Source organism: Macaca fascicularis, chromosome 11 (genome assembly GCF_037993035.2).
Source record: "Macaca fascicularis isolate 582-1 chromosome 11, T2T-MFA8v1.1".
Taxonomy (NCBI): domain Eukaryota; kingdom Metazoa; phylum Chordata; class Mammalia; order Primates; family Cercopithecidae; genus Macaca; species Macaca fascicularis.
In genome coordinates this window covers 18272805-18300201 of record NC_088385.1, presented here as the reverse complement: position 1 = coordinate 18300201, position 27397 = coordinate 18272805, and the positions used below count along the sequence as shown (strand labels likewise).

The following is a 27397-nucleotide window of genomic DNA, read 5'->3' as shown; positions in this document are numbered from 1 at the left end:
GTTTCTAAACTCAAATTTAAAAACACTTCAATTCCCCTTCCTTTGTATCAGTTCTTATTTCCTCTGATTTCCTACTGCTTTACCTTCTCGTTCAATATGGATATGGAAGCCATCAAAAGCAGTGGGTGGTTTGGGTGGTAACCAGGTCAATATCATTTGCACAGGGGAAAAGGAGAAAGAGCCTGATGTTGACTTCTCTGTCTCACTGAGTGTACTGTTATTTTCGTATTCCATGGGAAGTACGCTGACAAATTCATCTTCACTTTCAGGAGTTGCAGATGCACTGTCCCACCAATATGGCTGAGACGTAGTTTCATAGTCACTGCTATTAAAATCAGGCCAACCGGAAGAAGTGTTGCCGGAGGGAATTTCAGGGGTTTCTTCTGTAAAATGGAAGAGTTTTTCTTTTCCTATTGTATCTTGTGATCTCATGAAGGATTCCTCTGGGAAATTACCACTCTGTTCTTCCCAGTTGTTTTTGTTCACATTTACGATACGAACGGAAATATTCTGAGGTGGATAAGGGGCTGTAAGAGAGAGAATTTTCATTTTCAAGTAATTTTTAATTCAGTTAGAGTGAATACTTAATCTCTTAATGAGTCAGGGACAAAAGCAGATTTTTAAAAATGGAATTTAATTTTACTTCTAATACACAGACAAATTTACGTCAAGACAAACTGCGTTTTTCTCCATATATATACTTCTAACATTTTGTGGATGATGTGTACCTGTTAACATACCACTAGTCACACTTCAAATATATTAACTTGCAATATTATGCTTGTTGAAGTGGTAATTTAACCACTTCTAAAAGCAGAGTATGTAAATATTTTTCAGTTTATCATAATCTCACTTACAAAAAAATGTATCTGTGTTCCTGGATTTTTATTACAAAGAAAAAACAAGTATAGGGTACTTATAGCTATGAAGATGAAAATACTCCATGTGACATAGTTGCACCTAGGAGAGTTGCATGCGTGTGCTGCCTTTAGAGATGTTAACACACATGTTAGAAATATGGCTTCACTCCTCACCTCTCTAAAATGAAACATATAAGCACAAAATGAGTTCATAAATTATGGAAGCACACTTACAGGGAGAAAACTACAAAGACACACTGCATAGTCTCTGCCTATAACAGTTTCTACTTGGCCTTCAAATAGCAGTTCAATTATCACCTCTTCCATGAATTTTTTTTTAATTTTTTTTTTTTTTGAGGCGGAGTCTCGCTCTGTCACCCAGGCTGGAGTGCAATGGCGCGCGGTCTCGGCTCACTGCAACCTCCGCCTCCTGGGTTCAAGCGGTTCCCCTGCCTCAGGCTCCCGAGTAGCTGGGATTACAGGCACCAGACACCAAGCCTGGCTAATATTTGTATTTTTAGTAGAGACGGGGTTTCATCATGTTGGCTAGGCTGGCGTCAAACTCCTGACCTCGGGTGATCCACCCGCCTCAGCCTCCGAAAGTGCTGAGATTACAGGCATGAGCCACCGTGCTAGGCCCCATGAACTTCTAATAAAAATTTCTCTCTCCTTCGTGCTGTTAAATAACTTTGTACCTCTTTTATAATATTTATCTCATTCTGCCTTGTATTAGTGCCACTTGTGTATTACGAGTACCATTTTTTGAGGACAAGGATCCTGTCTCATCAGTCTTTGTCTTCATGTCTCAGTACTTAGAACAAATTCCAGGTAGAAGGTGCTCAATTAATGTTTTTCTACTTACATTGAATAATGAAAAACATAAATAGAATCTTAAATGTTGACATCAGGTGAATTAGTGGTTTAGCTGAAATAGTTTCCTGGTCTTGGACTAATGAATAAGAATCATGATATCTTAGAATTTCAAATTGTCAAGACCTTAGAAGTAATCTATCATAATCCTTTCCTGATGCTCATCAGAATGGCCTCTCCAGCTTTCCTATTGAATATGCAGGCACATTGGACACATACGATGTTGCTTATATTGGTGATGGGTACTTAGTAGATATATGCTTATTTTACCCATTCATTCTTCCATCCATACATCCATCTATCCATCCATCCATCCATCCATCCATCCATCCATGCATCTATCAATCCATCCTACAATAGTGCTTTATATTAGTGGTGTTACTAAAATTAAGCACTTCAAGTTTGAGATACATTTGAATTTCAATATTTTCCTTTAATAATCTGATAAACTGTACTAGAATGTCTTCTAGTTTTTTCTGCCATAGGGCCACTTGTCAGTAATAACTGATGTCTACTAGATCTGGGTAAGTTTTACTTAATTATAACCTTTGGTAATAATATAGTAGTTTTTATTCAAAGATTACAAATCTATGATTGCATTGACATATTTTAGATTTTTCTTATTGAATGTTTTGCCCAGTTCTTTTTACATTGATATAAAATCTGTTTTAGGTTATTAAACATATGCATTTTCTTTCTTTGCTCTGGATCAGAATATTTCTTAGGATAAAAAATAAATATACAGCAAAATATAACTGAATTATTTTTTCACTGTATTTGATTCTTCAGGAGACTTACCAGTTCTGTGCTGTTTGGGTTCATGACTGACACCACTGTACTCAACAAGGGTACTTTTATTAAAAGTTGCCTCAGATACCAGCTGAAAGGTGATATTACTATAACACATTCCTGGCAGCCAGTGATTAAATACTGTTTTTCCCTTAAAGAAATCTGTGAAGAGAAAATCAATTACATGAAAAATATGGTCTTCTAAATGTCACACACTTCTGGAAAGTTTGAAACAATTATGGTTAAACATTCACAACATAATATTTCCTTCAACTACTGTTATGGTCAATAATAAAGAGTTAGTAGAAGGCTAGAGACAAAACGTTGAATGTTTAGACTCAATCCTGAAGGACTTTTTCTGACAAAATTCCTAAGGAAATCGAACACAGTTGGAGTTAACTTTTTATGATAGGAACTTTTGGGGTATGTATTAATTGAAGGAGATAATATAAAGAAATTGTAGACGTTAAGTTTACACTGGCCATTTACTTTAAAATAAAAATCCAAGGTATTTTGCCATCTTATGACCTGAAAAAAAGCAATTTTACAAGAAAAGTTTTCATTTAGAAAAACTAGCCTAATTTAAAACTGGTTTATTTGCCAGTTTGAAGACAGAACCTGCCCAAAAAAAGAAATAATAAAAGTTTGGACTCCACTTAGAAAACTTTAAAGAGAATAACAATAAACTAAAAATCCAATCCGACTCAAAAGAAATGAGAGAAAAAACTAAAAATACCACTTATTGAATTGAAATCTAAAAATAGTTTGAAGAAGTAATAAGAAGTAATTGACTTAAGAATGGGATTATATTATTTTAAAATTTATGATTAACAAAAGTTTCAGTAATTGCTTTTTAATCATTCATAAATATAGTTGCATATGATCTATAAACAACTTTCCATTTATTAATTTGCAGATTATTTGTTTTCATTGTAAATAAACAACATAATAATTTGTGGAATTTATGTTTCTTTGATTTTTTCAAAGTTTAAAAAAACTAAATTCACTGCGTATATTTCATTTATTCATTCATTCATTCATTCGTTTTGAGATGGAGGCTTGCTCTGTCGCCCAGGCTGGAGTGCAGTGGTGTGATCTCGGCTCACGGCAACCTCTGCCTCCCGGGTTCAAGCGATTCTTCTGTCTCAGCCTCCTGAGTATCTGGGATTACAGGTGCCCGTCACAACGCCTGGCTAGTTTTTTTGGTATGTTTTAGTAGAGACAGTGTTTCACCATTGGTTGGCCAGGCTAGTCTCGAACTCCTGAACTCAAGTGATCTGCCCACCTCGGCCTCCCAAAGTGCTGGAATTACAGACGTGAGCCACCACTCCCAGCCCCACTGCTTATATTTTAAATAATGTCTCGGAAAAAATAAATCCATGGAAGAAATGAGTGTGTAAAAGAAGCAAGTCAAAGTGACATTTTTCTGGATGTCATGCTCTGTGTGCTTCAATACTCTTTCTCTTCCCACCAATACATGTTTCCAGTTACAGTTAGCCAACTCTGGTAGCATTACCTACCTCCCACCCCCACCCGGTATGTCCTGAGAGTATTCAAGTTCCTTCACTAGGATTCACTCCCAAATGAAACTGAATGCCCTCTCTTCCCTCTCCCTCTAGCCCCTTCTACCCAGAGAAGTTGATTTTGTTCCTTTGACTAATTGAAGTATTGCTTCTCCTGGGCTCTTTTCTCTCCCTTCCCCACAAGGTTCCCATCAAGCGAGTAAAAAAGCAAAACTAATTTTTGTATGTTAATGTGTTCATTTAGCTAGTCATACAGCATCGCATTTGAGGATGCTGGATCATACCCAAGTGAAACTTTGCAAAAGGCACCGCTCTGGCTTCCCAGTCTCGGAAATGCCCATCTACCATACCCAGAAGGAAATGGTTACTTGTGCTTCTAAACTTAAGTCTGAATTTATTTCCTGCACCAGGCATGCTGCCTTAGGGAAGAGTAGCATGTAAGTGATGATAATTTGAGTATTTCTCATGCTGTACACATGACACCTGACTCTCAAGAAATGAACCAGATGTTCTAGGTTTCCTCATAGCATGATTTTCATAAGTCAATAATTATTTTTAATGGCTCATTTATAGGTCAAATAGTGAATTATAAAACCTCGTTGTAGTAAGAGAGAACATCATTTGGGAAAAGCTGCTAAAAAGTGAGGGTCATCATTGATTCACCCTTCCTTTTGCTGCTTACCTTTATATAGCATTGTCCGGAAGTCTTTACCTTCCCAGTAGCTAATGTTCACTCTTGTGAAAACGTTATATTTTTCTGGGTAATGAATTTCAAACAGGACTCCTGTTTCAGGAGAAGGTTTATAGTCATATATGGAAACACTGGTTACAGGTAGAGGTTCTACAGAAGTGAAGTAAATGGAGAAAGGGAAAAGAAAGAGGAGAGAGAAAGACTGATATCAATACTTGAACGAACCAAGGATTACACCTACCAGAAATTCACACATATTTTCACTGTCTGTGGGCACTATACTCCTCAGTACCCATGAATTGAATGTTCTTAGCAGTAATTAATATAGTACATTTTATATAATGCCTTCTGCTTTTTGAAGAACTTTTACATTTATTTTTCCTTTTGCAACAGTCCTGATATCTAGGAAGAGTAAATATTAATATATCCTTCCCACTGATAAATATAATGATGGCTCACAGACTAAATTACTTGTTCAAGGTAATTTAACAAGTACATGACAGTCTGTATCTTCAGATTCCCAGTTTATTTTTCTTTTTCTCATGCGAAGGAAATTTGATATTAGTAACAGACCAGTAACAGAAAATAAATTTTGGCTCAGACCGATGATAGTTATATGATCCTTTATTTCTTCGTGTGAGCATAGCACTTATTTTTCCATATGAAGTATAAAATTTTAAACTGTCCAATGTTGTAAAAAATATATGTTGTGGTGTTTCTCAAACTACTTTTTCTATAGAAGTTTAAAGAAAACATTTCTATTTTGCTTGAGTTATTCATTCACTGGAAAACTTTAAAAATACTCATTTTAAAAAATCCATTATCAATATATGTCTGCATTTCCTCCCACTCCCACTGTCCTGCAAATTTCTTGTAAATAATGCATTTTGCACCTTTCTGAAGAAGCTATTAAACAGATTTTACTTGTATGAATTTTATTAATAAGATATGTTAAATAATTTCGTTTGGGGTCACCTGTAATTCCAGCATTTTGGGAGGCCAAGGCGGGCAGATCACTTGAGGTTGAGAGTTTGAGACCAGCCTGACCAAACAGAGAAACCCCGTCTCTACTAAAAATACAAAATTAGCTGAGCGTGGTGACACGCGCCTATAATCCCAGCTACTTGGGAGGCTGAGGCAGGAGAATCAGTTGAACGTGGGAGGCAGAGGTTGCAGTGAGCAGAGATAGTGCCATTCCACTCCAGCTTGGGCAACAAGAGTGAAATCTCAAAAAAAAAAAAAAAAATGAAGATAAATAAAATTTAAAAGCTGTTGGAACCCCAAAAATCACTTTAAGCATGCAAAAGATATAACTGTGATCTGAGTCACATATAGTTATAACTTCTGTTCTCAAATTACAGATTAACTCACTTTATTTTTCTTTTTCTGTACAATGACTAGAGGGAATTAAATAACGTCAGGGACAAAAATCTCCTGCCTTCTTAATTAATGACCCTTGTTGTAGATTAACTTCCCCTCTTTGTTGTCCCGCTTTGCTTAGGCCGGATGACAGAAAACCTATAAATCACTATCACACTCTGTGTAAAAAAAATGTTAAATGTCCCCTTCCCCAAAAGAAACACTGCTTACAACCAATGAAATTTCTGTTAACCAGGTGTCAACTTTGTATGAATACTTTTTTGTAATCCTGATAAAAACTTCTCTGTCTCTGCCTATAAGAAATGAGATCCCAGTTGCACTACTTCAGAGCACTGACTGAATGCTTTTGGAGTTGGTGTTTCCAGGTGGTCTAGCCTCACACTTTGTGCTTGAAAAAACTCTCTTTAAATGAGATGCTGACCCTTTTGACAATTTTAGATTGACAGAAAAAAATTTTTTGATTCACAGTTTCAGAATTGAGAGGATTCTTGGACATCATCTATAGCCTGACCTAAAGAAATATCCTTAGTTTAAATTTACATTCAAAAAATTTCAATTTCAATAACATGAGAACTCCAAATTTGACTTAGTTCATTCAATAAATAACTATTGAGTATCTAGTATGTCTCAATCTGTAGCGGGATATGTTTTATTTTGTTGCTCAGGGTATTAATCTATCTTTGCTATTGACTTTAAGAAACCCAGAAATAATTGAAGCTACATGTTAATGCTTTGATTTTTCCTGGAATTTTCTGAAAAACCAAGCCAACATCTACAAAAAAGTTAGGAAGACCTTCAGACTCCAGTGTATTTTATGATCATGTCACTGTACCCTATGTGCTATAGTCTCTGGTTAAAAGGTATGAATTTTATCTTTGTCTCATCCCTAGTCTTCCTACATGCAGGTAACATTTCAGAATGAACTCACGTACTCACTTATGTACCATGTCAACCAACCAAGCAACCAACCAACCAATCAACCCACCCTCGAAGACTCTGTTTTGAGTTCAAAACTCCCAAAGAAGTTTTGAACTGCTTCAAGTTCTTTCTTTCGACCCAGCCTAATTTACTAACCCATGGAGTCTACTAGATCCGGCTATTGACTCTGGCCCTAAGAGAACTAAAATGAAAGGAAACAGAAAAAGCAGCCACAGAGCAGTAACTCCTCCACTGTTGCAGTCCTGTTTCACATCCTCATCAGGGTTTCTTCTACTGAAAAGAGAAGTTAGAAGGGCACTTAATCTTTCATGACCTGAGGCATGAAGTCTACACATCAAAGCCACGGTCAAACTTTGAAATTCAAGACAGGAGGATTAGAGAACAGATATTTTATTTTCCGATTTTTTTTTTTCCTGCAACAAGCTACTTAAACTTTAAACTAAGAAAATGTCTTAAAATGCCTGTTTATATGTTTGTTTTATCTGTTTCCCTCAGCTTCAGTGTAAATGACCCAGGTCAGCTGTAAATCCTGTTGATGTCTAAGTATTACTGAGGAGTATTCAATCCAAGAACTACTGTTTTTAGAAGAACTCAAATGTATAGTATAAAAATATTTTACTATCTCGCCAGTGACTTCTCTCATTATCTTTCTTTTTAGAAATTAACTGGTGTGGTATAAACCAGTGCTATACTTACTAACAGGCATTTCAGTGATGACAAAGTTAAATCCTAATCTAAGTCAATTGTCCTCACCTTGTCAGTCACTCCATTGTACTTCCCTTTCTTAGGACCAGCCTGGACTGGACAGAGAAATGGAGTTGTTGGACAAGGTGAATCATTTAATATTTTTGTTCATTACTTTCTTGTCCACAGATGTTTTATTTTTATTTTTATTTATTTATTTTTTTTTGAGACGGAGTCTCGCTCTGTCGCCCAGGCTGGAGTGCAGTGGCGCGATCTCGGCTCACTGCAAGCTCCGCCTCCCGGGTTCACGCCATTCTCCTGCCTCAGCCTCCCGAGTAGCTGGGACTACAGGCGCCCACAACCGCGCCCGGCTAATTTTTTGTATTTTTAGTAGAGACGGGGTTTCACCGTGGTCTCGATCTCCTGACCTTGTGATCCGCCCGCCTCGGCCTCCCAAAGTGCTGGGATTACAGGCGTGAGCCACCGCGCCCGGCCCACAGATGTTTTAATTTTTCAATTAAATAAAGTCTTAGAAAATGTAGTTGAAATTCCCCCATGTAACTTACCCAAACCCCATTCTTTTCCCACCATGACCAGAAGTAAATTATTATTCTGAATCTGGTATTTATCTTCTCATGCATGTTTTTTAAACATGTATTTGTAAGTATCCAACATTGTTTCATGTTTTAAATTATTATGTAAATTATCATAACTATCCTGCAGCTTGTTTTTATTGTCTAACATTGTTTTAAGATTTATCACTCTTGATACAAGAACACCTAAACATTTTATTTTAGTGTCCATTTTGCAACTATACAACCCACACAATATATACCTGTTATTATTTTAGTAGAGTAATTGCTTTCAATTATTCACTCTTACAAATAATGCTGCAATAAATGTTTGCAGCATGTCTCTTTAGGTGGCAAATCCTGGATAGTAGGGTCTACACATCATCTGTATCAGATATTCTTAGAAAGTTTTCTAACTAGATTAGGGCAATTTACATATCTATTAGCAGTGTATGATAGTTCCTCTTTCTCCGTATTATTTTCCAACATTCGCTGATACCAGTCTTCTTAATTTTTGCCACTCTGAGGTGTGTGAAATTTTGTCTCTTTGTTTTAATTTCCTGCTCATGGAGATTAATTATTTTTTCTTATGTTTTTTGGTCAATCAGCTTTCCTTTTCTTAGAATTGTTAAATTCTTTTGCCTGTTTTGGGGTTCTTTTTCCATCTGCTCCTGCTAATTTGTAACACAATCTTTGTCATATACCATATTCCCATTGTCATTTTTTAAAATTGTGTCCTGGACTTTCCTTCTGGATTCACCTTTTTTCTTGCTGAAATCTGTCTATTAACAGTTCTTTAACTCAGAGCTGTAGGTGTTAAGTTCTCTAGGCTTTGTATATTAGAAAATTTCTTTATTTTATGTTTATTCTTAATGTGGTTTATTCTTGATGTATCTGGGTATAAAATTCTAGGTAGACAGGTATTTTCGTCAGTACTTTGACGATGTTTTTTTTTGTTTTCTTTCACCAGTTATTGCAGAAGGGAAGACTTCTGTCAGTAGAATAGTCATTCCTTTGTAGATACTTTGCTTTTTTCCTCTTGTACCTTTCAAGCTTATTTATTTATTTTCATTTAGCCTTAATAATCTGATGATACATAATAGCAATAATATAGCATTATATATTTAGGCATGGTTTTAGTTTTGAATTACTCTATTAGGTACTTAGTTGGAATGCTCTGTCAGTCTGTGAATTCATGTCATTCTTCAAGTCTTGGAAATTCTCATAATAATCTCTCCAAATATTGTGCCCACCATTCCCTCCTTATTTTTCATGAATCCTTAAGCCTTCTTAGCTAGAGCCTTTCCCACTTCCATGCCTGTGAATTGCCTCACTGTGCTGTATTATGGGGCAAATTGCATGGTACTATCCTTCAATTTACTAGCTCTTTGTAATTGTTATCAGTATAGAATTTGTCCTATCTACTGAAGCTTTTCAATTAGTAAACTTTAACTTTAATCAATCAAATTAATTTTACCTTGTTTGATGAATTAAATTTTAAATTAATTTAAATGATTATGTTTTCATTTATAAAAGTTTTAATTTATTCATGTTTATTCTGTATGTTTTTATTTTATTTCTGCAAATTTTTTTTGAGATAGGGTCTCATCATGTTGTCCAGCCTCGATTTGAACTGCTGGAATCAAGGGATCCTCCTGCCTGAACCTCCTGAGTAGGTGGAACTGTAGGCACAGCACTGCACTGTTTTTGCCAATTTTTTTTTTCACTAATTCCCTGGTTTCAAAAACTGGAGGCGGTTCTTACATTTATGTCCTTGAACATTATAAACATAATTAAATTTTTGTTAAATTGCTATTTAAAATACAATCTGAACAGTTATAGTTGTTTTGATATCTATCTTTTTTAGCATAAGTTTTTCATGTGTTTTGAGACACAGGCTCTGGGCTCATTTGATGCTTTTTCATCTCCCCATTTCTCACTTATTATGCCTTGCTTTTAAAACAATTAAGCCATTGCATCCTGTCAGCCTACCAAAGCACCCGGTCTACAACAAGACATATGACATTATTTTGCCATTCTTAATATTGTGGATGATATAGTGGTTATCACTATAGATTCATTCACTGAGTGAGACAGTAACTAGCCTTGGACCTTGGTAGTAAGATGCATATGTGTCCTCTGCATCCTCAGGTCTTTATATATGTATTTTTTTTTTGTTTGTCAAACAGGAAGAATCTTTGCTATAAGCAGAGAGCCTGGCTCTGTGCCCTGTCTAGCATGGAGCATTTCAGTCCTTCTGACTATACTGGGGTCCAGACTCAATAGTGTCTTTTCCAGACCCAGAGCACAGAGGGCCCATTACTTCAGCCCATTTCCCCACTTTGAGTTTTTATTTTGTTTCTGGTTCTCAGAGAACTATTGTGGGTTTGGGTCTGGAAATGTGCTTCTGCTTTTCTTTTTGCTTTGTGGTAGGAGCAAAAAGTGGATGACAAGAAGAATGGACTGCATTATTTTGACAAGAAATCCTAGCCTAAGTGCCCAGTTTTTTCTTTAATAAAAAATGACATTTAGTATGATTATTTTTTCCCTCATTATGTGTCTCATATAATGAAAACTCATGTTCAAATTGAGCAATATTTTATGCCCCTTAATTATCTTTGAATCATTCACGAGAGATCATGAATAGGAAAGTTTTGAAAGTTCTGGATGTGACTATCTCAGAGAAGAGACAAAGAAATAAAAGCAAATGTGGAGCACATACTGTTTAAAGAAAACAAAAGTAGCTCTGTATTACTTATTAAATGCTAACTGCTAAGAGTTGCTCCTTTCTGAGATTGCTCTGTTTAGCCGGACTAAAGAATTAAAACTAAAGAAGCAATTGTGTTCATGTTCAGTAACCTCTGATGTGACCAACTGAGGAATGTGTCTCTTCCAGCCAAGTTCTCTTGAGAGAGAGGATCTGGGATTAGACCCTCACTTCTGATGGCAGGCACAGGGAAAAGGGACTGGACTGAGACCAGAGCTACTGTTTGGTGTTTAGATGATGATTTGAGAGCTGACCTGGCACCTCAGCTACATCGAAGCATACCAGTGAAGTAGGTCTGGCAGCAGTGGCTGCCCATGGTCCAAGCTAGGTGGTGACCATCACACCCAGTACCTTAGTTCAAGTCCTCATCATTTCTTTCCTCGAGCGTTTCAACAACTTGCTAAATTATTCTCCCTGCCTCCATTCTCCCCTTAATTTTCTTACTCATTTCTGCTCAAAATTTCAATGTCTGTAGGCTACTTGATATTCTCACTTTAGTCAGAATCTTTGTCCTAAACCAGTCACCTCCATCTCACTGATATTTCCCTGCCCAATCTGTCTCAATCTCCTTCACTTCTGACACCTCGAGTAACTTTCTATTTAGTGCCATTGATACATATTATATTGATTGATCCTGTACTGCATGCTTTGTTAAGGAGCTTACTTTGCATTATTTTATAATGCCCCCCACCAAGTAGGTACTCTAATTATCCCAATATTACATATTATAATGATATGACAGATCAAGTGAGCAAACTACAGTCCACAAAGCCAAATCTGTTCTGCCACCTGTTTTTGTCTGACTTTTAAGCTAAGAAAGGCTTTTACATTTTTAGATGTTGGACCTAAACAAAAGAAGAATAGTATCTCATGGCACATGAAAATTATATAAAAAATCAAATGTTGGTGTCTCTAAATAAAGTTTAGTTATAACATAGTCATGATAATTTGTTTATGTATCGTGTGTGGCTGCTGTTGTTTGCAACAGCAGAGTTCTGTAGTTGCAATATAGACTGTATGGCCATTAAAGCATAACACATTTATTATCTAAGACTTCATAGAAAAAGTTTGCTAACCCCTAGAACGAATTATAGATTTGAAAACTAAGATTTAGAGAAAGTAATCATCTGCCCAAGGCTATACATATGGTTGAACGACTACCCCAAATACTTGCTTTACTCGCTTGATAATTTTTCAATTCCAATGCAGGATTCAGGATCTCTTGGCTTGCAGCTCTGCTACAAGAGAGCTTTCCCCATTCAAATCCTATTATGTAATTTCTCCCTCATCACTTATAGGTTAAAGTCTAAATTCCTTTGCAAGGTACTTAAAGTTCTTCAACATTTCTAGCCACCTTTCTTGTTATTTTCTGGAACAGCTAACACTTGCCATCTTAACTTCTTGCAGTTACCAAGTGTGCCACACTATGTATGCCTCCATTATTTGCATATATGATTCCATTTCACTCTGTAACACTTTCTATTCGTTATTCTTTTGGTAAATTTTCCTTCGTTTTTTAATGATTGTTTCTTCTGTGCTGCCTTCCCAGTGCTCCCTAGGAAGGCAAGGCAGTCTCTTTCACATAATTCTTTCAGTGTCAGAGGCATTTGAACCACGGGAACCCCATCTTGAATAGGGACTGGGTAAAATAAGGCTGAGACCTACTGGGGTGGACCTTGGTGATAAAACAGGTTGCAGTAAAGAAGCTGGCCAAACCCCACCAAAACCAAGATGGCGATGAGAGTGACCTCTGGTTGTCCTCACTGGCTCATTGTTCGCTAATTATAATACATTAACATGCTAAGAGACACCCACCAGTGCCACGATAGTTTACAAATGCCATGGCGATGTCAGGAAGTTATTCTATATGGTCTAAAAGGGGCAGGAACCCTCAGTTTTGGGAATTGTCCACCCTTTTGGGAAAACTCATGAATAATCCACCCCCTTGTTTAGCATGTAATCAAGAAATAACCATAAAAATGGGCAACCAGCAGTCCTTGGGACTGCCTAAGGAGTAGCCATTCTTTCATTCCTTTACTTTCTTAATGAACTTGCTTTTGCTTTGCACTGTGCACTTGCCCTGAATTCTTTCTTGCCTGAGATCCAAGAATCCTATCTTGGGGGTCTGGATTGGGACCCCTTTCTGGTTACAATAGCAGTTATCATATTATTTGCAATGGTTTTTATTTGTCTCTTCCACTATAGTATAACATCTTTGATTATGAGTATTTTTATCTATCTTTATTTCTTTGGTACCTAGGACATGGCACAGAGAATGTACCTGATAACTAAAATAAAAACTCATGAATTATTTTTATTTAGAATAGGTCTGTATAGAATATTATATTTGTAGAGTGTCTCCTTGTGTATTCTTTAGTGTGTACAGCCAGTATCTGTAGAACTTCACTGACACGTGACACAGCTGTGTGTATGTGACATATCCTCAATTTCCAAGCAACTGATTCCAGGTATCCTTTTACCTGCTGAGAAACTACCCCTTCCCTCTGAAGTGCATGCAATATACTGAAGGTTCTCAATCAATTAAATATTAATGAGATGTCACAGCCTAAGGGTTGTGAAATTCTTTTGAACTGGCCAAATGACTCTGCTATGCCAAATTTATTCTTTGACATGTTTTTCAGCTTTCTCTAAGAGTGACAGACTCAGAACAACTATAGCGAAATATCAAAGGACTGCCCTGGGGCCAATTGCTTTGTCATTACTTATTTCATCAAGACAAGCATCTAACACACAATAAATGACTGCTACAAAGGTACTCTCTTATTCTCAAGAGAAATATGTCAACTCTATGAGGAGATACTACAAATGTTTTCCAAACTTGTTTAAAAAGCTTTCAGTTAGAAAAATAAAGATGGCAAAAACACATCATTAACTGACAGATAATGTTAGTTTCAGAGCTCAAAAGTTATCTGAGTCATCATGTACTTTAATTCCCTCTCTTATGAAGGTGGAAGCTGAAACCCAAATGTCACTAAATGCCAGCTCATGCCTAATGTCACAGAAATATTTGTGCACTAATCCCCACTTCTTATATTCCCAACTTATTATCGCTCCTTAAATTTGGGATAATGTAATGGAGCCTTTAACAATGGGGTACAAGACAATATTCGATAGGCCATCATGAATTAATTTTACTCTTTGGAAATCAATACGTGTTTCCTCTTCCCCTTAACATGTAGAAAGCCCCAGGACAACATCACTTCTTCTCTAACTCAACAAGCAAAAGCCATGTAATCCACGAAATCATAACTATTCTTGAGGTTACGGGAGAGGTGAGGTAGCAAGTCAACCAAGTAATATGAATTGCAAGGCGTGAACAACCCCTCTGGAGATAGGCGACACACTATTTCACCTTTTGGCAAAGCATAGCAGGAAGAGGATACAACATTGAAGCAGGTAAGAAGAAAGCAGCTCCAATTTTAATGGATTCATAAAGGCTAAGTATGGTCTAAATGGATGCATAGAATTGCTCTGTCCAATATGGTGGTTATTAGCTACATGGAGATATTTAAATAAAATTTTAAATGAACTAAAACTAATTAAAATTAAAAATTAGTGGCTACTATGTTGGACAATATGGATATAGAACATTTCTATCATCCCGAAGTTCTGGGTCACCACTAGTCTAGACTAACTGGGAGACACAGATACAAATAGAGTCTACTGTGTCTCTCTCGCTTTCCCTTTGGGCCTCTACCCCATGCTCATGAGGACTACCAGAGGCAGTCTCATAAATATAGGGACTGGAGAGAGCCTCCTTCTGGGGGGTTGGGGATCGGTGTGGGAGGCGACAGGCATGCAGATGATAATTGAAACCACTAAGAGGCCAACAAGAAAACTTACTTCCCTGGACCTTTCCTGAATACAAACCTTAATGTATTGTGGAGGGGCAGAAAAATCTTTCCCTTCCAGTTCTCAGGAAAAGATCCCTTCTTTTGAAGGGTGAATAGAAACAAAAGACGCCTGTTCCTGGGAGAGGAGCAGAAACTCTTTTGGGCCCAGAATCCTACGTTGATACAAAGTAGAGTATCAGTGGTTCTGCTACCACTGGAGAAGAGGCAGGAAACTCTCTGACCCACAGATTTAATGTAGAATTTCAGTGTCAGTGTAATTTGAGGGGTAAAAATGTCAAGAATGTCCCATCTAATGTCACAGGGTCTGCCTAAGCCTGAGACTGGATCATGAGAACCAAGAACATCTTCTGTCCCCGCCAAAAAGTTAGCGATGAGAGAAAAACAAGAGCAGTCTATTGCTGGGGGAGCTCTTCTGTGGTGCCGATGTTCAGGGCTTGCTGCATACTGAGGGTGGAACTGAAACACTGAGAAATACCCTCTACCACTCCTGGCAGCCTACCATGGGAAGAACTGGAAATCTGTGATGAACAGAAGGTGTCTAATACTTTAAACCCAGCTCAACTATTGACTAGATCTACTCACTGCTCATTCTACCTAACAGCCTAGCAATATGGTAAATTCAAATTCAACCATAGAAATAATTGTATTATATTATAATAATAAATATTAATAATTACATGTATATTGTCTAAACCTACACATTTAAATTGCTAGTGACTAGCTACATATGGCTATTGAGCAATTAAAATTAGGCTAGTGCAGCTTTATTTTTACTTAAATTTAATTTCTGTTTCAAAGTAAAAAAATGGGTAAATTTGTATATTGATTATATGTTGAAATAATATTTTGAATGTAATGGATTAAGTAAACCATGTTATTAAAATTGATTTCACCTTTTTAAAAAGCATTTTAATATGTCTACCAGAAAATCTACTATTACATATGGGGTTAACATTCTCTTTTTATTGGATAGTGCTGTCCTAAGTACTCCAGTTAAAAGACAGAGATTTTTAGATTGGAAAAAAAAAAAACAAGACTCAACTCTGTGCTGTCTACAGGAAACCGTTTTACATGTAAAGACAGAAGTAGGCTGAAAGCAAAAGCATGGATTAAGTATGCCACACAAACACTTAAAAAAGAAAACTAAAATGACTATTTTAATATCAGACAAAAGGGAAATTAACACAAGGCATATTGCTTGGAATATAGAGGGACATTACATATAGTCAAAAGGGTCAGTTTATCAAGAAGACACAGCAATCTTAAAAGTTTTTGTACCTAATAACAACAGAGCTTCAAAATATGTAAAGCATAAACCAAAATAAGTGAAAGGAGAAATAGACAAATTTACAGTTACAGGTGGAGACTTTCAGATTCCTCTATCAGTCATTATTAGAAAAAATAAACAGAAAATCAGTAAGGATATAGAAGACTTGAACAAACAACGTGACCTGGTTGGTACTTATTGAAATTTCACCCAGGAAGTGCTCACAGAATACACAGCAAGAAAGACCATATTTGGGCCCATAAAACAAATCTCAACAATTTTCAAGTAAATGAATCATATAAAATATGTTCTCTGATCACAACAGCACTTCCTCTAGAAATCAATAAAAAAGATGTCTGCAAAATTTCCAAATGTTTGGATATTCAACACACTTGTAAGCCCTACAGGTCAAAGAAAAACATCACAAAGGAAAATAGAATATATTTTGAATGAAACTCATCATAAATGCTAAGTGATATTCTAGAAATCTTTTAGCATCTACTTACCTATCAAATTTCTTCACGAAGGCTTAGCTAAAGGGCTGAATCATTCAGCTGCAACTGATGAGGAATGGCTGAGTGCATGCTCATAAATGTTGGATCAGCAACCGTCATTACAGTCCTAAATTTATTTTTCTTTGTGCTTTATTTTTTTTCCTGTGGATCTCTCCTATTACTTGCTCAACTAAATTGAACTAATATTTATGGATCATCTATTAAGCAAGCATAAGCCTTGGGCTAGGTGTTTATGAAATTATGGAGATAAGTAAGACAGCTTTTGATTTCAAGGAGTTTGTATTATAGGCATTATATGTCTATATCTGCTGCCTAAATCTGACTTGCAATTCGTCTTTTTCTAGAGCTTGTTTAAGACAGTATTTTACCAGGTAAGTGCTCCCTTTAATTCAGCTAATAGATTTGTTCATTATGTCTATAAACTTTGAAGGTCTTGGGTGTATACCATTCCTAATTTTTAGGACTCACTACTGATCCTGCGACTCTGCCAATGGAGACTTTAATTAATTTTTGACAGACGTATTAAAAATATGTCCTCTAGCTTGGTTCTGAGTTTTTGCTTCTTGTAGTTTGTTTCCTTTTATCCCAACAGACAATATCACTGTCTTTTCCCTTAATTATCACGAGAACAATCATGCGTAGATGGCATTTAACAAATTGCAGTTGTTGCAAAACTTGCACTGAAGAACATAAGCAAAAGGGACTTTGCTGAGCCATGGTATTGTGCTAGTGATAAACTCTGCTGTCTTACAGATATCAGTTTTTCTTCCACATGTCAACATAGACAGTAGAGTCACATCTTAATTTGACACTAGATATTAAAGTCAGTGAGTAAAGTGAAAAAAAATCACATGGAGTTAAAACCATTCCTAAAAATTTCCCAATGTCAGCCTTAATTCTATATGACGGACTCATGAAGGTTAAAATGCCAGTAATTTTTTTCTTGGCATTTTTTCTTGAGAAGTAGAAGGCAAAGCTATTTTGAAGACGAGGTAGGGAATAACAAGTGATAAATAAATATATCTTTTTCTTTCTCTCAGCCAAAGACCTATACCTGAATTTGAGCAGGCTAAATAGGGGTATCAGTTCGTTGTCCCCAAACTGAATTGCTAAATATGAGAGTACGTGCTCTGGAAAAAATAGACAAGTTATGATGACATTATTAAGTAATACAGCAGAACATTACATAGTGCAATCATGAATTTGAAATTGCCATTCAGTCTCAAAATATACTCCTTCATTGAGGTTTACTTTTTTTGGTTTAAAAATATTTTTGTTATCACAAGGTAAAGAGTAAACATCAAACTCCAGCAAGAAGCTATATTGTTAATATAGCTCATAACATTGGATCTATGTCACTTGGCGTCAAGGCAAGTGATTTTGCCATTCTGGGTGGCTTCTCTCAATTCAAGCCACATGAGAAGAAACAGGGGAACAATAAGAAGAAACGGGACAATATTACACATGATGCTTACTTGTTAACACAGTGATTGATCTGGATGGCTTGGTCACCACATTTCCATTTACCACTACCAGAGTGATTATATAATAAAGGCCATGATAACTGGCCTTAAAAACAACAGGAGGAGGCAAAGTGCTGTTGAATTCCTCAAATTCGAAGAAATAATTTTTGGATTCACCAGTTATCTTCACAACATACACAGATGCTGGACTGATGACGTCTGAAGTTTCTAATGAGACAACGATGTTATTATCATCTTGGACAGTTACATGGAAAGCTGTAGCGTTCTGTTGAAAGAAAGAAAAAAAGAGATGGAGGTTATATTCAGATAATTGGCAATAAAGTCATACTAAGATAATTTTTACATATTGTATATCATAAACTAATGTTTATGATAAGCCTTATTTCTTAAAATAGAGTTACATAGGTATTTTAGTTACACAAGGAAAATAAAAAAGAGATTATCCTTCTTAGGACTAATAATCTTCTCAGGGTTTTACTTTGAGGATTTTTTTCCACTGAAGCTGCTTCCAGTTTATGGACAATGTCATGTAATAAACAAAATAAACATCTTGTGGAGGATTAAATAATGCATGAGTCATTTTGACACTCAAGTTCTAGGGAAGTTCTTGGTTTCAACTGTGCTGGCAAAGTTACATGGTTTAAAGAAGTACTCTTTTTACTTTAGAGGGAGTGATGCTAGGAGAACATATCAAGGCAGTTATTTCCTCTCTTTCCTGTCACCTGCTAGTTCTGAAGATGATAAAAAAGTCAGGATTGAGAAACTGGTGTTGATGCTTGTCATTAAAGATTAACCAGCATAATCTCTTAAAGATGAAGGAAGCTACATTAGTGAGGAAGGGATCAGATGGAAGATCTGAAGGTGTCTACGGAATCAGCAGTTGATGGACTTTTTAAAAACTTTGCTCCAAGTCTCCAGATATATGTTTATGGACAATATCTGGAAAGTCATCCGTGGAATTGGTTAAATATTCCTCCCTGATTCTGTCTCAGACTCCACAGGCAGAATTAATCTTTCTTTTTGGTCTCAAACAAGACTCATGTACTTTGTACCACATGCTTGTGTTTAATTTATCTTCTAGGTGTGTAGTGCCCCAGGTGAGTAAGTTACTCACTGCAATGGGCCTCAAATTTCTCTTCTATAGTAGCAGGATGGAAAAATTGCTGAAACTCATTAAGGATCTACTGGGATCCAACCACTATCCCAGGTGCTCTCTATATAAAAATATCACATTTAATATTGAAAATAACCTCCTGATATAGGTATTGTTATTTTTAATCTCACTTTGTAGCTGAGGAAACTGAGGCTCAGAAACATAAAGTCACTTGCCTATAGTCACAAGTACAAAAAATCAGCCTAATTATTGTTCCACATGTTAATTTGTCTTCATCTCCTAACTTACTTTCCTAACACCGAGTCTGTCACATAACACATAACACGTAACTGGTAAGTTTCTGTTACATCAATGAAGGAATGGCTGATTGAATCAATGATATATGGGCATTTGCCTCTAACAAATTACTCAATTTATTGATTTTGGTTTTATTATTCTTATTTTTAATTGATATATAACAATTTTACATCTTTGTGGGGTACCGTGTGATATTTTGATACACATATACATTGCGTAATGAGCAAATCAGGGTAATTAGCATATCAACCACATCAAATATTTATCATTTTTTTGTGTTGGGAACATTCAAAATCCGCTTTTCTAGCTATTTGAAAATACACGATAAAGTGTTAATATAGTCCCCCTATAGTACTATAGTGCATTACAACTTATTCCTCCTGTCTAGGTATACTTTTGTGTCCCTTAACCAGCCTTTGGCTGTCCCCCTCTCTCTCCCTTCCTTGACTCTAGTAATGACTTCTGCTAGAGCAACTTGCAAGTTTTTTTTAGCATTCACATGTGAGTAAAAACGTGGTATTTATCTTCCAGTGCTTGGGTTATTTCACTTGATATAATGTCCTTTGGGTTCATCCATGTGGTTGCAAATGACAATTTCCTTTTTATTTTAAGGCTGAATGATATTCCATATATATATTTACATATATATACATATATATACACACATAATCTTTTCCTTATCCATTCATCCTCTGACGGACACTTAAGTTGATTCTGTATCTTGCCTCCTGTGAAGACTGCTGCAATAGACATGGGAGTGCAGAGAAATCATCAACATACTGATTTCCTTTCCTTTGGATAGATACCCAGTAGTGGGATTGCTGGATCATATGGTAGTTCTATTTTTAGGTTTTTGAGGAACCTCCATACTGTTTTCCATAATGGCTGAACTAATTTACATTTCCACCAACAGTTTAACTTATTGATTTTGGTTTCTCACATATTTTCAGCAACCAAATGAAGCACACAGTATACATCATTACTCTCCAAGAGGCTTTATAGACCAAAAAATGTACTGACTTTTTCTTCTTATTTTATTTGTTAGAAATCCAGTGTTTACAGGCCCTAGTACTTATAAAGAATGTCTGGCATAAACAAATTTAATTCTGTCTTAACACTGAATAGACTAAATTGTGTTCCCGATAATCTCATCATATTGGACCATAAGTCCTCTAAGGTCAGGAACTGCATGTTATTTCCAGCTGCGTCTCCAGCTCTAGGATTAGTACCTGGTATATGCTAAGTGCTTTTGATGTGGGTGATCCTAGGCAGATTTCTGTAATATGAGCTAGGCATTGAGAATGAACTTTTAAAATGTCCCTTTATTGGACTATGTCATGTAATAAACAAAATAAACATCTTGTGAAGGAGTCAATAATTAATGAAAGTCGTTTTGACACTTAGGTTCTAGGGAAGTTCTTGGTTTCAGCTATGCTGGTGAAATTACATGTTTTAAAAAAATATGAGTGAGGCTGTGGCGTCCTAGAAAAATTCTAGGAGAATGTATCAAGGCAGTTATTCCAGACACATGGGCATGTTTCTAACATTGAGCAATGTACTTCTGGGATCAAACACAAAATATGAGCCATGCTATATTGCCAGTGGTCCAGGTGGAATTGTGAGGCTAGCCTAAAGTTCGTAAGGGCATTTCACTGTTTGGGCAAGAAGGATAAAACATAAGCAAACAGAAAAAGAACAGAAAAAGTATTTAATGTGTTGCCTATATATGGAGCTTAACAAATGCTAGCTCTTTCCCTTCTCCATTACCCTTTTCTTTCTTTTGAATTATGCTTCTGCAAGTTATGCTTCAGTTATGGCCATGAAAGTTCCTCTCTGACTGTTCCTCCAGCAAATAATAACCATACACTCTGGACAAATTACCAAATAAACAACTAAAGACTGAATCATGAACAAAGCAGAGATTTTTGGAGGGAAGTTGACACTTGGCAGAAGGTATTGGCACAGAATGAGTTATTTTTATATCTATCTTTCTATCTATCTATCTATCTATCTATCTATCTATCTATCTATCTATCTGTGTCTGTCTGTGTCTGTCTGTCTGTGTGTCTGTCCATCCGTCCATCCACCCACCTGTCCATCCATCCATCTTCTATCTCAGCTTATACCCAGAGGGCAGAGGCTTCACTCAGCACAGTGTGAGACAGCTGAAACTCTGACAAAATCTCAGTCTTTCTGGCCTGAGGCAAAAGATAAGAGAATCTTGGCAACCACCACTAATGGAAAGTGAGTGTGTAATCCTGAAAAGGGTTGAGCCAAAACAGGGGGTCCTAAAGTCTGTCCAAACCTCAGGCTGATTCCTGAGCCATTCATAGGGTGGTCAGGCTGCAGGTAACCCAGCCAAAGCTAAAAGAATGGTCCTAAGGTTCAAGCTGCCACCCACAAAAAAGCATGTGTAGTTTTCATCCAACCAAGTGAATTTCTTGCTAAGACTAAAATATTAGTTTAATCATGAAACGTAAATATTACAGTCTTTATAACATAATACTCACAATATTCAAGAAATCGTCCAAAATTAGTCCATATACAAAGATCCAAGAAAATGTGACAAATTTTCAAGAGAAAATCCAGGTTTTGGATGTAGCCAAGTACTGTAAATCAGATATTATAACTATGCTTAATAAACTAAAAAGTATGCTCATAATGAATGAAAGGGTAGAAAATTTCACCAGAGAAATAGAAACAAAAAAAAGTAATTCTAGAACCGAACATAGTTCTGTGTTACTCAAAGGCCTTTTTTAAAAAAATCAAGAGAATCTTTGCAATATAGACATATTTGGTTTCATCCTCAGTCATTTAGTCCTACCCAATGTCCTGAAGAATATGGTCACACAACCGAAAGGAATTTAAAAATATTTAAGGCTCAAGTAATGTGCTGCCTCCACACCAAGACTGAGGGAAGACCCCTTGCCTCATGGGTGCCTGGTCTTCCCACACATTCAGCTACAGTGAACAGGACCGTGGTGATCGTCATACCCATCTAAAGAGGAGAACAGTGCAGGGCTAGTCTTCTGCATCAGGGTGAGACCAGCGCCAGATGTGCCCTACCTCCCTGCCTCCTGAAATCTCCCTCCCTGCTACTCAGTACTGATGGCATCACTCATCAAGACCAGTGTGTTCTGCTACTGTCTTGTTCCTCTGCTGAGGGAGAGAAATCTGCTCCTATCTGAGCAAGAACTTGGAGAACTTCCCTTCTAGGTTCCTTTTAGGAGAGCAAATGCTCTGACTTAGATGAAGAGATGAGATGGGCTTTGCCCCACCTACAACCTCCTCTCCCCTCCCTTCTCTTTGAAGAAAAGATCAAGAAACCTAGTGTCTCCAGTGGAGGCGAGGGAGACTCTCTATGAAGTACTGGGGAGGACAACACATAAAGGGAAAAAGTCATTATTAGATGGTAGCAATTGAGGCACAGGCTGCCGTCTGTCCAGCTGGCTGACTACATGGTAAGGAAGGGCACATCCCCTCCCCTGCTAGGTTGAGGTGCTATCCATTCTCCCCCTCTTCCAATACCATGTTGGGGTTTGAGTGCCCCTCTAGAGGAAGGGCTTGTTCTATACTCAAATTGATTCCCAGGGGCTCTTTCTGAAGAAGCAAAAGGGGCTGGGGATGGGAGTGTCTGAAGGTTAAGGTAGCAACAGATGTCTTTTTCCCCTTCATAAATAATTTTTTAATTCTTACCCTCACCATCTCAGGCTTTACATATGGAAACCCTAGAATAGAGGGCTCGGGGATCTTCCGTTCCTCCTCGGAGTGGGTGAACGTGAGAGAAGGGTTTGTATTTTTAAAAATTAAATTTAATAATAGGCTCCTATAACCTCCTTTTGCCTGTGGTTGTGACCTGTGCCTGTTGGCCCTTTTCTGCCAATAGGGTGAACAAAATTCTCTAACTGTTTCCTCTCCCTTCCCCATACCCAGAATAAACACACATGCACAAAGGTTCCTAATGCTTAAAAAGAAAAAATGATCTTAGATTATTACCTGTATAATGTAAATCGGGATTAACACCAATGCACATTAAGACCTGACTAAGTCAGGATCATTCACCTGTAGAATTTTTTAAAGAAAGTTGACATTTTCAACCATAGCATTTCGTCAACTAAGATTTGAAATTAATAGACTTCTATTAGTAATTCAAGCAATTGTCCGTACCCTTAATATGACTAGAAAGGTCCAGGTTGCTATCATAGATGCATGATCTCTTTTCCCTTACTATACTTTCTTTTAAAACCTATTAGCTGAGGATCACAGACATCCTAGCCTCCTGCACCAAATCTAGAAGTATTGCATTGTTAATGGTTCGTGGCTCTATGAGCAGTCTGCTGTTGTACCCATACCCTCCAGCTTTGCTCTGTCAGTGTCCCAAGGGGGTGTCAAATCAATAGTGGGTGTGAACAATGAACTGAGAATGTGGGGAACAATTTTCTTGGCCATCAGAAGTATAGAACAGCTGGGTCAGGGTTGTCCCCTGCTTGGTGGAGCAGGGCGGGGCCAGCAGTCCAGGAGCAAGCCCTGAGCAATGCGCATGGGTGAGGAACATTTGTTGATGAGTGTATAGTGTGGTGCTGGGTCACAGGTGTGCAAGAGATACCCATGTACCCAGAGGTTCCAGGCCTCAAAGGTAGATGGGATGCCCTCCCATCCCTGTGATGGTGCCATGGAGGCTATCAGCACAACGTGTGCTTATGATGGACAGGCCCAAAGTGCAGCGGGGGCACTTGACAGTCTAGTGAAGTCATCAGCCCCTGTTCTGGTGGGCTACTTTGCCCAAGGGTGCACCTGTTCCTGTCACTTTGTTCCCACTTGTGCTCTGAAGCTAACTCCTGCTGCTCCTGAATGCCCCCATACCCTTGCTGCTACAGCTGACCCGATGGAGTTGGATCCTCTGTTTACTAGGCACACCAATTCTTCCTCTAGCATCATCAGTTTACTTTAGTGTGGGGAATATAATGTATTTCCTAAGGAAAGCAAAGAGCCCTCCCTCTAACCTTCCTAAGCAAAACAAAATTCACCTTAGCTCACGGTGAATACATTCCCAGGATCAAGCAGGGAACACAAGTAATATGTAGGTTGGCCTCAACATCTTCTGCCTCCTCATCTTCCCTTGCTCTTAAGGAAAATTCATCAGCATTGAAATACTTCTAAAATTCTGGCACAACAACAACACCAAGAAACAAATTAGACCCCAATTAACTAGTGCACCTGAGGTCTCCAGCAATATTTCTTAAACTTCTCATTTTCCCCCTATCATAGTGGCCTTCTCTCTTTAAACTTCTCTCTCTGCAAATTTTATCTTTTCTTCTCTTCTATCCTTTTGCTTTCCTTAGAATCTTCTATAGACAGACTTTACAAGAGGGTATCTGGAACAGCTGGGATGTCCTCATTGGATAGAGAAGACTTGGAAGAAGACTTGGGAATGAGGTAAAGAAAGAGTAATCACACCCATGATAGAAGTTACTAATTGAAATACTCATTTAGTCGATACAAATTAAGAACCTACTAAGAATCACACAGTCTGCTAAGTACTGGGGATCCAAAGTCCTGCCTCCAGGAGCTGCAAGTTTGGTGGTGGTTAGTGGTTGTTTACTTACGAAATGCTTAGTGAATGGGGAATCCTGATTATAAATACGCTTTCAAATTAACTGAGAGCTGATGAAAAAATCCTTTTACTTTTAACCTATTGGAAAATTTGCCAAAGTGTTTCATTTTTCATGATAATGTTTTTTATACTAAGTGTACTTTAGGATTTATTTGGAATCTCAGAATTTTTGTGTCTCAAAGACCTAAAAATAATGATCCTTACTAATAAATCTTACTGTCAACAAATATAAATAGAAATCATATGGACATTGTGCTTCATATCTGAAAGTTGCATTTTTAGGAGAAAATGTTTATTCATATTTCCTTATTATTCACTTTTCACACAGATAGTACTGTTTGGTGCGTAATGGGAAAGTCTATTAAGCAAAATGTAGACAACTCAGGCACTGAGTATCCAGTAGCATTGAAATCTGGCTTTTAGTTCTTATTGATTATAGCAGGTGATTCACTAACTCAGAAAACAATAAGTTTAGAAGCATCAAATATGTAATTATCAATAATTTTTTCTCTATGTTTTAGCAGCCAATAACAGAAGGTGGTTGTGATAATAAGAAGAGGAGTAAATAGACTCAATTTTGTAAAGTGTTTAAGAAATATATGTCTAATGTGTGTCATGATGCTTCCTAGGCAGTAAAATCATCCAGAGAAAGGGACTAATCTTCCAAATGCTAACGACAGCTTTGGGGATGATTGTATCAGCCATGAAAATAAGCATTGGCCCATGCACTCCCAGGTTGCCAAAAATAAATCAGAGTGGGCTAATCAGATTCAGTTGGTGCAACTAATGAGAGGAAGGCAGCAGGCCAAGTGAGATCTAGGCAGTGCGCCTAAAAGAAGTGTCATCTGTGCTCTTACTTTCTACTCTGTCGTCTTTACCTTAGCTTTTCCTGGAATCTATGTTCAGGAGAAAATTCCGAGAGTATGCTGCAGGCACGTAATCCCTGCTGAGAAGTAGAGCAGGAAGGAACAGTTAAAAGTAATAGAAATTGATCTGATAAATGTAGGCAAGTCCGATGCTGATCTACTTGGTTACTGTAAAAAAAAATATGTAAAACTTTTTTGAGGCGAAGTAATAGTATTGCTTGACTCTGCAGGAAAAATATTTTTGCTGAAATTTCCTTTACATAACAAATTTAATGTAGTGATTTCTCTGGTCCAGCTCTCATTGTGTGCTTGAGAGAACAGCGGTGCAAATGTCATACAGCTAATTGATGTCAAGACGAGGTCTAGGATCCATATATCCTTATGCCTCTTGGTACTTATCTTTCCATAACCAGTGGGGCCAGCTAACTGAGGCAGCAAAAGGGGGCTGGGCACTTGGCTTCAGCACGAAGGGGGAGCCCAGGTGCCTGTGACCTGTTCTAGAAGCAGTCTTCGGAGAGAGAAGCTACTAGAGACAGAGTGGGTAGCACTGAAGAGGTGACTAACACAGGACGAGTCCCTGGGCTGTGGGACAAGGACCCAAACTGGCCAGAGATATGTACCAGTCAGAATCAAAGGAAATCACCCACCATCATTGACAAATATAGCACTATTGTCTATTAATCCCCTCATCTGGACCAGGCTATGTGCTCATTTGTTTATATATGTTTTTTCTTTTACTCCTCACAGCAATCCTTAGAAACCAGTGTTGTTATCTCCATTTTACCCAGACAGGTTAAATAATTTGCTTAAGAGCAAGGCAACAGACTTGAGATCAGAAGGCCTGGGTTTGTATTCTGCCTCTGTAGCCTTTTACCTGTGAGAACTAGGGGAAGTCCAAGGATCTCTTAACTTCATCTTCTTAAATTATAAAATAGGGCTAATTCCTGAAACTTATGGAATTTTTGTGAGGATTAAATGTCTTCCGTAAGAATGCTAACACTATGAACTCAATAAATACTAGTTGTATTTCAAAGATTATTGTGTTATATTTTAGTTTTGAGTCACTCAATGTCTTTTATTTTTCTTTTCTTTTTTTTTTTTTTTTTAAGATGGAGTCTCACTCTGTCACCCAGGCTGGAGTGCAGTGGCACCATGTCAGCTCACTGCAACCTCTGTCTCTCGGGTTCAAGCAATTCTCCTGCCTCAGCCTCCTGAGTAGCTGGAATTACAGGTGCCCACCACCATGCCCGGCTAATTTTTGTATTTTTTAGTAGAGATGGGGTTTCACCA

General features: G+C 37.3%; 1 protein-coding gene across 2 annotated transcripts in view; it reads right to left on the bottom strand.

Annotated features, from left to right (window-relative positions):
• PTPRO (protein tyrosine phosphatase receptor type O) overlaps nt 1-27397 on the bottom strand; it is a 278715-nt gene that overhangs the window by 96792 nt on the left and 154526 nt on the right. For both annotated transcript variants that reach the window (XM_005570243.5, XM_005570244.5), the window contains exons 2-5: nt 18208-18481; nt 4725-4883; nt 2529-2681; nt 84-527 (exon numbers count right to left, since the gene is read on the bottom strand). In XM_005570243.5, coding sequence (XP_005570300.3) covers nt 84-527; nt 2529-2681; nt 4725-4883; nt 18208-18481 — 1030 coding nt within the window. The remainder of the gene's footprint in view (nt 1-83; nt 528-2528; nt 2682-4724; nt 4884-18207; nt 18482-27397) is intronic.